General features: G+C 40.7%; 2 protein-coding genes across 5 annotated transcripts in view; one reads left to right on the top strand and one right to left on the bottom strand.

Moving 5' to 3' along the window:
• Window positions 1–14,709, bottom strand: part of LOC139533057 (zinc finger protein 135-like) — a 545,377-nt gene that overhangs the window by 117,895 nt on the left and 412,773 nt on the right. The window lies entirely within an intron of this gene.
• LOC139533048 (zinc finger protein 658B-like) overlaps window positions 1–14,709 on the top strand; it is a 33,589-nt gene that overhangs the window by 5,825 nt on the left and 13,055 nt on the right. For 2 of the 3 annotated variants that reach the window (XM_071331250.1, XM_071331249.1), the window contains exon 3: window positions 5,846–9,050. The exons of the other annotated variant lie outside the window; for it this stretch is intronic. In XM_071331250.1, coding sequence (XP_071187351.1) covers window positions 5,846–7,470 — 1,625 coding nt within the window. In that variant the 3' untranslated portion in view covers window positions 7,471–9,050. Of the gene's footprint in view, window positions 1–5,845; window positions 9,051–14,709 lie in introns of those variants that run through there. 3 annotated transcript variants of the gene reach the window in all.

The following is a 14,709-nucleotide window of genomic DNA, read 5'->3' as shown; positions in this document are numbered from 1 at the left end:
CATCACAAATGGTCCTTTTGTTCGATTAATTCCGTCGATATATATCCAAGATGTCCATTTATTTGTCGCGTTTGATCCAGAAAAACACCGGTTCCAACTCGCGCAACATGACTACAAAAGTTACCTGTAAGCTTTGTCCAAACATTTCAAACTACTTTCCTAATACAACTTTAGGTATTTTTTAACGTAAATAATCGATCAAATTTAAGACGGGATATACTGTGTTCAATACCGGAGGAAAACAATGTGTAGCGAGCTTTCAGGTTAAGCTCCTCTAACAAAGATTACACTACCCTCTAGCCTCATTCTGAACAGTGCTACTTCTTAATTTCTCAAAGGAAAAACCTCAACCAATTTCGAAAGACTGTTGACATCCAGTGGAAGCGATAGGAACTGCAAGAAAGTCGCTTAGAAATCTGGATTCCCAATGAAAACTCATTGAAAAGAGAGTGACCTCAAAAATGAAAATTCTGAATGGTTTGTCTTTGGAGTTTTGTCTGACAAATAAGTTCTGTTATACTCACACACATGATTCAAACAGTTTTAGAAACTTCAGAGTGTTTCCTATCCAAATCTACTAATGATATCATATCTTAGCTTCTGGGCCTGAGTAGCAGGCAGTTTAACTTGGGCACGCTTTTCATCCAAAATTCCGAATGCTGCCCCCTATCCTACAGAAGTTAACATTCAATTCCCTGGAAACATCTCTGGTCGACATTCCTGCAGTCAGCATGCCAATTGCACGCTCCCTCAAAACTTGAGACATCTGTGGCGTTGTGTTGTGTCACAAAACTGTACATTTTAAAGTGTCCTGTTATTGTACCCAGCACAAGGTGCGACTGTGTAATGATTATGCCGTTTAATCGGCTTCTTGATATGCCACACCTGTCATGTGGATGGATTATCTTGGCAAAGGAGAAATGCTCACTGACAGGGATGTAAACATATTTGTGCACACAATTTGAGAGAAATAAGCTTTTTGTGTGTAGGAACATTTCTGAGATTTTGTTTATTTCAGCTCATGAAACATGGGACCAACACTTTACATGTTGCGTTTATATATTTTTTCCAGTGTAGTTAGACATTACTGTTCTCTCCGTGATCGACTGGAATTTAGCCTGAAAAGGATTTGAGAAATATGATATAGGCCTACGTCTCGTTTTGCGCTGCACAGAATATCAGATCTCAACAACGATTGGAGAAGTGATGAACATAACCAGTAGACTACCACATCCTGATGATTTATATCTGATACATATATATTTAATATTTTATATATCAAGTTGTAGAAACATCTCAAGGATGATCAATGGAAACAGGATGCACCTGAGCTCAATTCAAAAGTTTGGGGTCACTTAACACCAGTCTCAACGTCAACAGTGAAGAGGCGACTCCGGGATGCTGGCCTTCTAGGCAGAGTTGCAAAGGCCAGTTTTATTGCTTCTTTAATGAGCACCACAGTTTTCAGCTGTACTAACATAATTGCAAAAGGGGTTTCTAATGATCAATTAGCCTTTTAAAATTATCAACTTGGATTAGCTAACACAACATGCCATTGGATCACAGGAGTGATGGTTGCTGATAATGGGCCTCTGTACGCCTATTTAGATATTCCATAAAATATATGCCGTTTCCAGCTACAATAGTCATTTACAACAATAACAATGTCCACACTATTTCTGATCAATTTGATGTTATTTTAATGGACAAACAATGTGCTTTTCTTTCAAAACAAGGACATTTCTAAGTGACCCCAAACGTTTGAACAGTAGTGGATATTTAATATTTTTTATATATCAAGTTGTAGAAACATCTCAAGGATGATCAATGGAAACAGGATGCATCTGAACTCAATTTTGAGTCTCTTGTTTTTTTTTATAAATAAATTTGCAAAAATTTCTAAACTTGTTTTCGCTTTGTCATTATGGGGTATTGTGTGTAGATTGCTGAGGATATTTTTTAATTTAATTTTCGAATAAGGCTGTAAAAAAACAATGTGGGAAAAGTCAAGGGTTCTGAATACTTTCCGGGGGCACTGTCAGACCCCTTCCCATTTTTCCTATTTTGGTACGTTACAGCCTTATTTTAAAATTGATGACATGTTTTTCCTCGTCAATCTACACACAATACCCCATAATGACAAAGCCAAGACAGGTTTTTAGAAATTCTTGCAAATGTAAAAAAAAAGATTGATAAGAATTGCTTATTTACATATATTTTCCGACCCTTTGCTATGAGATGATCCTTGAGATGGTTCTACAACTTGGAGTCCACCTGTGGTAAATTCAATTGATTGGATATGATTTGGACAGGCACACACCTGTCTATGTAAGGTCCCACAGTTGACAGTGCATGTCAGAGTAAAAACCAAGTCATGAGGTTGAAGGATTTGTCCGTAGAGCTCCGTGACAGGATTGTGCACAGATCTGGGGACCGGTACCAAAACATTTCTGCAGCATTAAAGGTCCCCAAGAACACAGAGGCCTCCATCATTCTACAATGGAAGAAGTTTTGAACCACCAAGACTCTTCCTAGAGCTGGCCACCCGGCCAAACTGAGCAATCGGGGGAGAAGGGCCTTGGTCAGGGAGGTAACCAAGAACCCGATGGTCACTCTGACAGAGCTCCAGAGTTCCTCTTTGGAGATGAGAGAATCTTCCAGAAGGAAAACCATCTCTGCAGGTCTCCACTAATCATGACTTTATGGTAGAGTGCCCAGACGGAAGCCACTGCCTAGTAAAAGGCACATGACAGTCCGCTTGGAATTTGTCAAAAGGCACCTAAAGGACTCTGACCATGAGAAACAAGATTCTCTGGTCTGATGAAACCAAGGTTGAACTCTTTGGCCTGAATGCCAAGCGTCATGTCTGGAGCAAACATGGCACCATCCCTACGGTGAAGCATGGTGGTGGCGGCAGCATGCTGTGGGGATGTTTTTCAGCGGCAGGGACTGGGTGACTAGTCAGGATCAAGGGAAAGATGAACGTAGCAAAGTATAGAGAGATCCTTGATGAAAACCTACTTGAGAGCGCTCGGGACCTCAAACTGGGGTGAAGGTTCACCTTCCAACAGGACAATGACCCTAAGCACACAGCCAAGACAAAATAGGAGTGGCTTCGGTACAAGTCTCTGAATGTCATTGAGTGGCGCAGCCAGAGCCCGGGCTTGAACCCGATCAAACATCTCTGGAGAGACCTGGAAATAGCTTTGCAGAGACACTCCCCATCCAGTCTGGCAGAGCTTGAGAGGATCTGCAGAGAAGAATGGGAGAAACTCCCCAAAAACAAGTGTTTCAAGCTTGTAGCTTCATACCCAAAAAGACTCAAAGGTGCTTCAACTAACTATTGTGTAAAGGGTCTGAATACTTATGTAAATGTCATATTTCAGTCATTATGGTGTATTGTGATGCCATTATGGGGTATTGTTTGTAGATTGATGAGAATATATATATTTTTTAATTTAACCAGCGCAAACTGGCTTTAACCAGAATAGTAAGAGGAGTGGGAGGCCCCGGTGCACAACTGGGCAAGAGGACACGTACATTAGTGTCTAGTTTGAGAAACAGACGTCTCACAAGTCCTCAACTGGCAGCTTAATTAAATAGTACACGCAAAACAACAGTCTCAACGTCAACTGTGAAGAGGTGACTCCGGGATTCTGGCCTTCTAGACACTATTCTGGTTAGAGCCAGTTTGCGCTGTTCTGTGAAGGGAGTAGTACACAGCGTCGTACGAGATCTTTAGCCATTTCCAGCTACAATAGTCATTTACAACATTAACAATGTCTACACTGTATTTCTGATCAATTTGACATTATTTGAATGGACAATTTTTTTTCTTTTCTTTCAAAAACAAGGACATTTGTAAGTGACCCCAATCTTTAGAATTTATTCATTTATTTCACCACTAGTGGTAGTGTATTTATTTTTATTTATTTTTTTAACCTTTTTTTAACTTTCTTAGCATACTGGTTATTGTCCGGAATTTCGGATGACTGACGTGCCCAAAGTAAACTGCCCAAAAGCTAGGAGATGCATATTTTATTTTATTTATTTTACCGTTATTTTACCAGGAAAGTTGACTGAGAACACGTTCTCATTTGCAGCAACGACCTGGGGAATAGTTACAGGGGAGAGGGGGATGAATGAGCCAATTGTAACCTGGGGATTATTAGGTGACCATGATGGTTTGAGGGCCAGATTGGGAATTTAGCCAGGACACCGGGGTTAACACCCCTACTCTTACGATAAGTGCCATGGGATCTTTAATGACCTCAGAGAGTCAGGACACCCGTTTAACGTCCCATCCGAAAGACGGCACCCTACACAGGGCAGTGTCCCCAATCACTGCCCTGGGGCATTGGGATATTTTTTTTAGACCAGAGGAAAGAGTGCCTCCTACTGGCCCTCCAACACCACTTCCAGCAGCATCTGGTCTCCCATCCAGGGACTGACCAGGACCAACCCTGCTTAGCTTCAGAAGCAAGCCAGCAGTGGTATGCAGGGTGGTATGCTGCTGGCATACCACCCTGCATATACTTGACATATACTTGATACATATACTTGATAGCATTGGATAGAAAACACTCTGAAGTTTCTAAAACTGTTAAAATAATGTCTGAGTATAACAGAACTGATATGGCAGGTGAAAACCTGAGGAAAATCCATCCGGAATGTTTCTTTTGAGGTCACAGGTTTTTTCATTGCTTGCCTATGGAATATACAAATAGATAGGACCCAGATTGCAGTTCCTATGGCTTCCACTAGATATCACCAGGCTTTAGAATGGGTTTCAGGTATTTGTAGTTTTTCAAGGTGTCCCCCATTAGAAAAGTAGTCATGTTGCGTGCATCAACGACAGTGCGCTCTTCATTATTTATCTTCGCTATTAAACACACTATTCTCCGTCTAAATATTATTGTTTATTTAGATATTAGAATACCCGAGGATTAATTGGAAACATCGTTTGATTTTCACTTTTTGGATTGGTTTGTGTGCATGTTGAATGAGTGAATTACTGAATCAAGCGCGCCATCTAAACTGACATTTTTGGGATATAATGAAGGACTTTATCGAACAAAACGACCATTCATTGTGTAGCTGGGACCCTTGGGATTGCAATCAGAGGAAGATATTCAAAGGTAAGTGATTTATTTAATTGCTATCTGTGATTTTGTGACACCTGTGCTGGTTGAAAAAGTATTTTGACGTGGGGCGCTGTCCTTAGATGGTATGGTATGCTTTCTCCGTAAAGCCTTTTTCAAATCTGACAATGCAGTTGGATTAACAAGAAGCTTTTAAATTATGTAAGACACTTGTATTGTCATGAATGTTTAATATTACGATTTTTGTATTTGAATTTTGCGCTCTGCAATTTCACCGGATGTTGTCGTAGGTGTCCCGCTAGCGTTTGGACATGCGCCCAAACAGGTTAACTAGGCAAGTCAGTTAAGAACAAATTCTTATTTTCAATGACGGCCTAGGAACAGTGGGTTAACTGCCTTATTCAGGGGCAGAACGACAGATTTTTACCTTGTCAGCTCAGGGATTTGATCTTGCAACCTTTCGGTTGCTCTAGCCACTAGGCTACCTGTCACCCGATATGACCAGAAGAGGAATGGTCACCGCTCTGAGCCTGGTTCCTCTCTACGTTTCTTCCTAGGTTCCTGCTTTCTAGAGAGTTTGTGGCCACTGCTTCTACATCTGCATTGCTTGCTCTTTGTAGATTTTAGGCTGGGTTTCTGTTCAGCACTTTGTGACAACTACTGATGTAGAAAGTGCTTCATAAACTACATTTGATTGACATGTATATCACACCAACTGACTGGTTCTTCTGATTTTCACACAGGATACCATGTTGAGACATTCTCTACATCCAGAGAGCAACAGCAGGAAGATCACAGAGCTAAGAGGTCTCACCACTGCCCGTATTGTGGGAAGATTTTCCCATTTCTATCAAAGCTAAAAATACACCTAAGAAAACACACAGGAGAGAAACCTTATTCCTGCTCTGACTGTGTGGCGAGTTTCTCTCAACTTTCCGTCTTAAAAACACATGAACGTATACACACAGGAGAGAAGCCTTGCGTCTGCTCTGACTGTGGAAAACGTTTTAGAACATCAAATGATCTAAAATCTCATCAGAGAACACACACAGGAGAGAAGCCTTACGTCTGCCCTGACTGTGGAACTAGTTTTTCTCACCTTTCCGGCTTAAAATCACATGAACGTGTACATACAGGAGAGAAGCCTTACTCCTGCTCTGACTGTGGAGCGAGTTTCTCTCATCTGTGCACCTTAAAAACACACCAACGTATACACACAGGAGAGAAGCCTTACGTCTGCCCTGACTGTGGAACTTGTTTCTCTCAACTTTCCAACTTAAAATCACATGAACGTGTACATACAGGAGAGAAGCCTTACTCCTGCTCTGACTGTGGAAAACGTTTTCAAACATACGCTCAGCTAAAGGTTCATCAGAGAACACACACAGGAGAGAAGCCTTACTTCTGCTCTGACTGTGGAACTTGTTTCTCTCGACGTTCCCACTTAAAATCACATGAACGTATACATACAGGTGAAAAGCCTTACGTCTGCTCTGACTGTGGGGCGAGTTTCTCTCGTCTGGGCACCTTAAAAACACACCAACGTATACACACAGGAGAGAAGCCTTACTCCTGCTCTGACTGTGGAAAATGCTTCACAACGTCAACGGATCTAAAAGTTCATCAGAGAACACATACAGGAGAGAAGCCTTACTCCTGCTCTGACTGTGGAAAATGTTTTAAAACATCAAAAGAGCTAAAAGTTCATCAGAGAACACACACAGGAGAGAAGCCTTTCGTCTGCTCTGACTGTGGAACTAGTTTCTCTCACCTTTCCAACTTAAAATCACATGAACGTATACATACAGGAGATAAGCCATACTCCTGCTCTGACTGTGGAAAATGCTTCAAAACATCAACTGTGCTAACAGTTCATCAGAGAACAGACACAGGAGAGAAGCCTTATTCCTGCTCTGACTGTGGAAAATGTTTTAAAACATCAAATAAGCTTAATGTTCATCAGAGAACACACACAGGAGAGAAGCCTTACGTCTGCTCTGACTGTGGAACTAGTTTCTCTCAACTTTCCAACTTAAAATCACATGAACGTATACATACAGGGGAGAAGCCATACTCCTGCTCTGACTGTGGAAAATGTTTTAAAACATCAAATGAGCTAAAAGTTCATCAGAGAACACACACAGGAGAGAAGCCTTACGTCTGCTCTGACTGTGGAACTAGTTTCTCTCAACTTTCCAACTTAAAATCACATGAACGTATACATACAGGAGATAAGCCATACTCCTGCTCTGACTGTGGAAAATGCTTCAAAACATCAACTGTGCTAACAGTTTATCAGAGAACACACACAGGAGAGAAGCCTTATTCCTGCTCTGTGGAAGGGTGGGCGTGTAACTCAAACTTCTAGCCAAAGGCTGCTGTGTTTAGAATCTCATCAAGGAGGACTTTAGCATTTTAGCAACTTTGCAACTACTTACTACTTTTTAGCTATTACTTAGCATGTTAGCTTAGCATGTTAGCTTAGCATGTAACTACTTAGTATGTTAGCTAACGTTTCCCCTAAAACCATTTAACCCCTCACCCAGCTAACGTTAGCAACAACAAATTGGAATTCGTTACATATCATACATATTACAAGTCCGTAACATATTGTATGAATAGCAATGCGTAAAATAACATAAAAATTGTAATTCGTAACATACGATACGTCCTACAAGTCGTATTATACTTAACAACAATCTAAACGCAACAATTTCAAAGATTTACAGTTCGTATAAGGATATCAGTCATTTTAAATAAATGAGTCCCTAATCTATGGATTTCACATGACTGGGCAGGGGCTCAGCCATGGGTGGGACTTGGGAGGGCATAGACTCACTTGGGAGCCAGGCCCATCCAATCAGCATGAGTTTTTCCCCAACAAATGTCTTGATTACAGACAGAAATACTACTCAGCACCCTCCCTGACAATCCTGCAGGTGAAGAGGTCCTGGGCTGCCGTGGTTACATGTGATCTGCAGTTGTGAGGCCGGTTGGATGTACTGCCAAATTCTCTAGAGGTGACTTATGGTAGAGATATAAATATTGAATTCTTTCCTGCAGTCATCATGACAATTGCACATTCCCTGAACTTGAGACATCTGTGACATTGTGTTGTGTGTCCTTTTATTGTCCCCCAGCACAAGGTGCACCTGTGTAATGATAATGCTGTTTTATCAGCATCTTAATATGCCACACCTGTCAGGTGGATGGATTATCTTGACAAAGGCTGAAATGCTCATTAACAGGGATATAAACAAAGTTGTGCACAACATTTGAGAGACATTAGCTTTTTGTGCACATGGAACATTGTTGGAATGTTTCATTTCATCTCATGAAAACAACACTTTACATGTTTAGTTTATATTTTCATTAAGTTTATATTGGTAGGCCAATGTAATGTAACCTAACATACTAAATGGAGTGGCACGGATGTTCATATAATACGTTTTGCTCTGAGACCAGGTTGTCCCTCTGCAGTGTTCTGTGGGAATGAGCTAGTAGACACTTCTTTAAAAAAAACAAGAACTTTTGAACCTTTATTTAACTTGGTAAGTCTGTTAAGAACAAATTCTTATTTACAATGATGGCCTAGGAACAGTGGCCTTGTTCAGATGCAGAATAACAGATTTTTACCTTGTCAGCTCGGGGATTCGATCTAGCAACCTTTTGGTTACTGGCCCAACGCTCTAACCACTAGGCTACCTTCTGCCCCTAACATTTATCAGATAGAGATGGTGTGATGATCAGTTTTCACCATTAGTTTGGGGGGGATTGTTTTACAACTTTATTTAATGATACACAGTTTATGAAATGAATACATGTGTTTATTAATTATCTTTAAAACTAGATGAGTTATTTTAGTTACTGATCATGAATGTGTTTGGATAACTGCATTGAAGCAAACTTTATTGATCTGCCAATGAAAAATAAAGTTACATGAACCTCTTCTTCTCTTTAGTATTCAGTTCTTCATATTAGATCTGACAGTATGAATGGTTCTTATGGTTGTATTCAGTTCTTCATATTAGATCTGACAGTATGATTGGTTCTTATGGTTGTAGTCAGTTCTTCATATTAGATCTGACAGTATGAATGGTTCTTATGGTTGTATTCAGTTCTTCATATTAGATCTGACAGTATGAATGGTTCTTATGGTTGTAGTCAGTTCTTCATATTAGATCTGACAGTATGAATGGTTCTTATGGTTGTATTCAGTTCTTCATATTAGATCTGACAGTATGATAGGTTCTTATGGGCTGAGTGCTGGGAGTGTTTTTGTATGACTACAGTCAGGAGTTCTCTCTGACCCTGTGTTGTCACCAGCATATTAAGTTTGTTCATCTTAAGATAGCCAGGTGAGACAACCACATATCACAGTAAATACATTTCTCCTCAATTAGTCAGTGTCACATTATTATTATTATTTGTATTAGTATTTTGAGGGGATACTCTTTAAAGACGTAGGGTTTCAGACCTTTTCGGTCAGATGGGCAGGGACTCTGCTGTCCTAGCATCAGATGGAAGCTGGTGCCACCATTGGGGTGCCAGGACAGAGAAGTGCTTTGACTGGGCTGAGAGGGAGCTTGACCTCCTGTAGCAGTGGGACGGCCATGAGACCAGAGGTGTCAGAACTGAGTGCTCAGGTTGGGATACAGGGTTTGAGCATAGCCTGAAGATAGAGATGGGGCAGTTCCTCTTGCTGCACCGTAAGTAAACACCATTGTCTTGTAGTGGATGTGAGCTTTGACTGGAAGCCAGTGGAATGTACGGAGGAGCAGGGTGATATGGGGGAATTTGGGAAGGTTAAACACCCAGATGGACTGCAGTGTTCTAGATAAGTTCAGTGGCGACCCATCATTCAGGGCAGGTGAGCCACCTGTTTTGAGCACCACAGTTTTAGCGAGAAAATAGTGAGAGAAAAAATGATCTGTTTGCAACCAATGTAAAAAACATGTAATTGAGTTGTTAATAAAGCCACATATAAACATGGTCTCTTTTTGTTTTCTTGAGTAAGGCAGCTCCTAAATGCAGGTGTTTCAGCCGAGCTCAGTGCCTTCTGTGGAGGTGGGGCAAGCCAGCAGAAAATACGGAGCTTTGCGCTGTGATTGGCTCAGTGTTCTGTCATTCATGGGAACAATATATCAATGCCAAGTCTAAGGGTAGAACTTGAAAATTCAAGCCTCTTGGGTGCTGCCATAGAGTTACATTAGAAGTGCCCATACAAGAAGGCTCAAGGTCATTGTCCACAGATAAAATAACTTCAAATCATGTGATATCTACAGTCGCTTTGATTGGACTGATCATGTCAACATCATACTTTCAAAATCTGATCTAGCAGTCTTCATCATGGATCAAGTCGACAATCTACTGGCAAATCCTTTTTATTCTTTGTCATATGAAGAGAAATAATGAGAAATTATAGATCAAATGTATCCATGCTCATCAGCCATTGGACAAACAGTACACAACAAGTTGGAAATTGCAAATTCAACAATGAGTGGTTTGGAAGGAATCAGTGGCTAACTGCAACCATTGCAAAGCAATCATTAGCGTGCTATTCATTGGAGTGGCTGTGTGGTCCCAAGTCTAAGATTATGGGACTCTTTTCCTCGTTTAAACGGTAAACATTCAACATTGGCCATGCTGTCAATGAAGCTTGATTTGTGCCGCGCTCAAAACTGCGAAGCTGCGACTGAGAAAATACGTTTTAAACTTTCATCCAACTCGGAATTGTAAATTGGGAACTCGGGTCTCTTTCTGCAACTACGACCTGAAGATCACTGACGTCCTCATTTTTTTCCTGAGTTGCCTGTTGTTTTGAAAGCACCATAAATCCAGAGAATGCCAGACTTTGATGACAATATATGCCCACGAAGGACTGCTGCACCACCTTCCTGTTCAAGTGAGCACAGCACAACAAGGTGAGTCCAGAAATGTCTTATATGCTGCTGCATAAATCATGTAGTTAAGTAATACTAAGTGTATGTTGTGTAGTAAGATGTTAGTAGCCCATGTGCCTCACCTTTGTAATTTGGTCTATTTTCACCTCTTCATTTTGCCTACTGTTCTGACTTGGTGGTTCACATGTAGCCTATAACCTGTTTTTGAGAAATGTAATAATTGAATATTGTAAGAGCTTTCATTGTCTGCATATATGCCCCTTTATTTATTGTACGGTTCTGACTTGGCGTACAGGGAGGACGGCCCATGTTCTGAATTTTGTCGCTGTGCGACAAATAGTTAAATTGACTACGTCCGTCTTAGCTCTCTCATTAATGTCTTAATCAAAATTACGGTTTGCCTCTTATCCGCTTGTCGTCCCCTTATGCCATAGTTTGTACATATCAATTGTCAGTAGAAACCACATTTGTTTACGCAAGTCAGCCATGTTTTTTTTTAAAATGAGGCTGAATGAACTGTTTCGTTGCCAGACAAGGCTCCGCTGATAGCCAGGTGTAGCGGTGGTAAGTTGTTGGGACTATGCTGTTCGGTCAGCTTTATGTAACTTTTTGTGGGCACCCTTTCTCTCCATTATAGTGCAATTAATGTATAGTTTAGTAATGTGTTGTGTAGTGGCTTTGCTGGCATGCATCCCACTTTCTTTTGTTTTATTTAATGAGTTAATTAAGAAGAAATTCTTATTTACAATGACAGCCGACACCGGCCAAACCCGGACGATGCTGGGCCAATTGTGCGCTTCCCTATGGCACTCACAATCACAGCCGGATGTGATTCAGCCTGGATTCGAACCAGGGACTGTAGTGATGCCTCTTGCACTGAGACGCAGTGCCTTAGACCCCTGTGCCACTTTGGAGCCCTTAAAAGGTTTGCGCCCAACGTGGGGCAGGAGTTTGACGGCACAAGCGGGGAGCCCAGCCAACAGAGATTTGAGAAATGTTTTGGTACTCTTCTCCAGATCTGTGCCTCGCCACAAACCTGTCTCGAAGCTCGACGGACAATTTCTTTGACCTCATTGCTTGGTTTTTGCTCTGACATGCACTGTCAACTCATTATTATCCATTGGAAGATACTGTAATCTATGTAGATGTGCAGTGCCACTCAAATGTTTGGACGCGCCTACTCATTCCAGGGTTTTTCTTTCTTTTAACAACTTATATATACAGGTGTGTTCCTTTTCAAATAATGTCCAATCATTTGAATTTACCACATGTGGACTCCAATCAAGTAGAAACATCTCAAGGATGATCAATGGAAACAGGATGCACTTGAGCTCAATTTGGAGTCTCAGAGCAAAGGGTCTGAATACTTACCAAATAAGGTATAAATTTGCTAAAATTTCTAAAAACCTGTTTTCGGTTTATCATTTTGGGCTATTGTGTTTATATTGACAAGGGAAAAAATGCATTTAATCAATTTTCGAATAAGGCTGTAACGTAACAAAATGTGGAAAAAGTCAAGGGCTCTTATATAATGCCCTGTATATGCTTCAAACAGATGTAAGGTTCTGAAGTGGTAAACACAATGACATAATGGAAAATACATGTCCAATGGTTATCTCTGTATTAGTATTACCAACATTAAAACACCTACAGTGGGGAGAACAAGTATTTGAAACACTGCCGATTTTGCAGGTTTTCCTACTGTAACGGCAGTCTCTCTTCCTCCTCTTCGGACGAGGAGAGGCGAGAAGGATCGGAGGACCAATATGCAGAGTGGTAAGTTTCCATGATTTTAATATCCACGAAAACAAGATACAATACAAAATAACAAAAGAACTAACCGTAACAGTCCCGTGTGGCACAAACACTGACACAGGAAACAAACACCCACAAACCAAAAGTGAAACCCAGGCTGGCTGCCTAAGTATGATTCTCAATCAGGGACAACGATTGACAGCTGCCTCTGATTGAGAATCACACCAGGCCGAACACAAAACCCCAACATAGAAAAACACACATAGACAACCCACCCCAACTCACGCCCTGACCATACTAAATAAATACAAAACAAGGGATATAAGGTCAAGAACGTGACACCAACTTACAAAGCATGTAGAGGTCTGTCATTTTTATCATAGGTACACTTCAACTGTGAGAGACGGAATCTAAAACAAGAATCCAGAAAATCACATTGTATGTTTTTTAAGTAATTAATTTGCATTTCTAACTCCATGCTTAATAAAATTCAATTTCTTAAGTAACCATCTGTCTTAGGTAAGTTTTTCTGGTTACATATCACACTATTTTGAGAGTCCCTGATTTATATTTACTATGTTACATCTAGTCTATGAGACGAGGCTGCACCTTAACCTACATTATAAACACGCAGATCAAGAGGTGTGTTTTCCCTTCAGCATCTGCATGTGGCATAAGCTCACCCACCTCACAGCATGAATCTAAAATAGTTAACTTTGGCTGTGAGTGATGGGAAAAAATCAGACTTTAAGGCAATTACTTGAATAATTCAAAGGATGTTTTATTTACAAACTTGATAACTAAATTGTCTTTTTTTTTTTTATTGACTTCGCTATGGGGCCATCAATGGGAATTGGGCCGTGCTTCAGCTGAACTGCAGTACGGAAAATGCCCTCTGAGCACAGTGGAAAGCATGCTTATAGACTGGAAGCCTGGCCCCTTGATCCGAGAAGGGTGTAATTGCAGACCGCAATTAGGGGCGTTCTCTGATATCGGGTGTTTCATGATATCAAGTTTACACCAATTGATGCTCCCCATTGGTCCGTGGCCGTTTCGTTTGCGTTGGAACAACACTTGTTGACAGATGTAGCATTGTAGCTAAGCCTAACCCTTTTCCTAACCTTAATCTCAGTCTCCTAACCGCCATGTTAGTTATCCAAACCTGCATGGTAAACAAACCCCTAACCCTCACCCTTTTCCTAAGCTTAACCTCAGACTCCTAACCTGCCAAGCTAATTCACCTAACTGCCACTTTAATTATCCTAACCTGTTATGTATGCTATGTGCCTACTTCAATACAAAATAAACTCCATCAGTTTCATAACACCGGATCTGACCAATGGCATTTATCAATTTTTCTTATATCAGGGAACATCCACATCAAGAAACTGTACAGTAGTTCTCCTACTTGGAGGTCCGGGAAATAGTTGAAAGAGCGATTGGTGCTGAGGAAGCTATGGCAGTGGATGGCCAGCAACCTGTTGAGATTCATAATGCTGTTTACCGGTTGAAGGATACCGATTGTAGGTGAATTGTACGTGCGGCTGAAAGGTTTCTGGGAGTTCAGGAATTAACATTGGAAGCATTGCAGGCAGTGGTGGAACAAATATCCAATTGTATTATTTGAGTAAAAGTAAAGATACTTGAGTCCTTTCCTATCAAGGTAAAAGTAAAAGCCACCCAGTAAAATACTACTTGAGTAAAAGTAAAAAAATATTTAGTTAAACATATACATAATTATCAAAAGTAAATGTAATTGCTTAAATATACTTAAGTATCAAAAGTAAAAGTACATATCATTTCAAATTCATTATATTAAGTAAACCAGACAGCACGATTTTATTGTAGTTTAAATGTAAGGGGCACACTCCAACACTCAGGGTGCGTTTCTAAATTCGCTCTGGCTATATACTCCGATTTCAGAGCACTGGACTGAGGCTGCCAGAGGG

Source organism: Salvelinus alpinus, chromosome 10, assembly GCF_045679555.1.
Source record: "Salvelinus alpinus chromosome 10, SLU_Salpinus.1, whole genome shotgun sequence".
Lineage (NCBI taxonomy): Eukaryota > Metazoa > Chordata > Actinopteri > Salmoniformes > Salmonidae > Salvelinus > Salvelinus alpinus.
The sequence above is the reverse complement of the archived record's forward strand: the minus strand, read 5'-3'. Positions and strand labels throughout refer to the sequence as shown.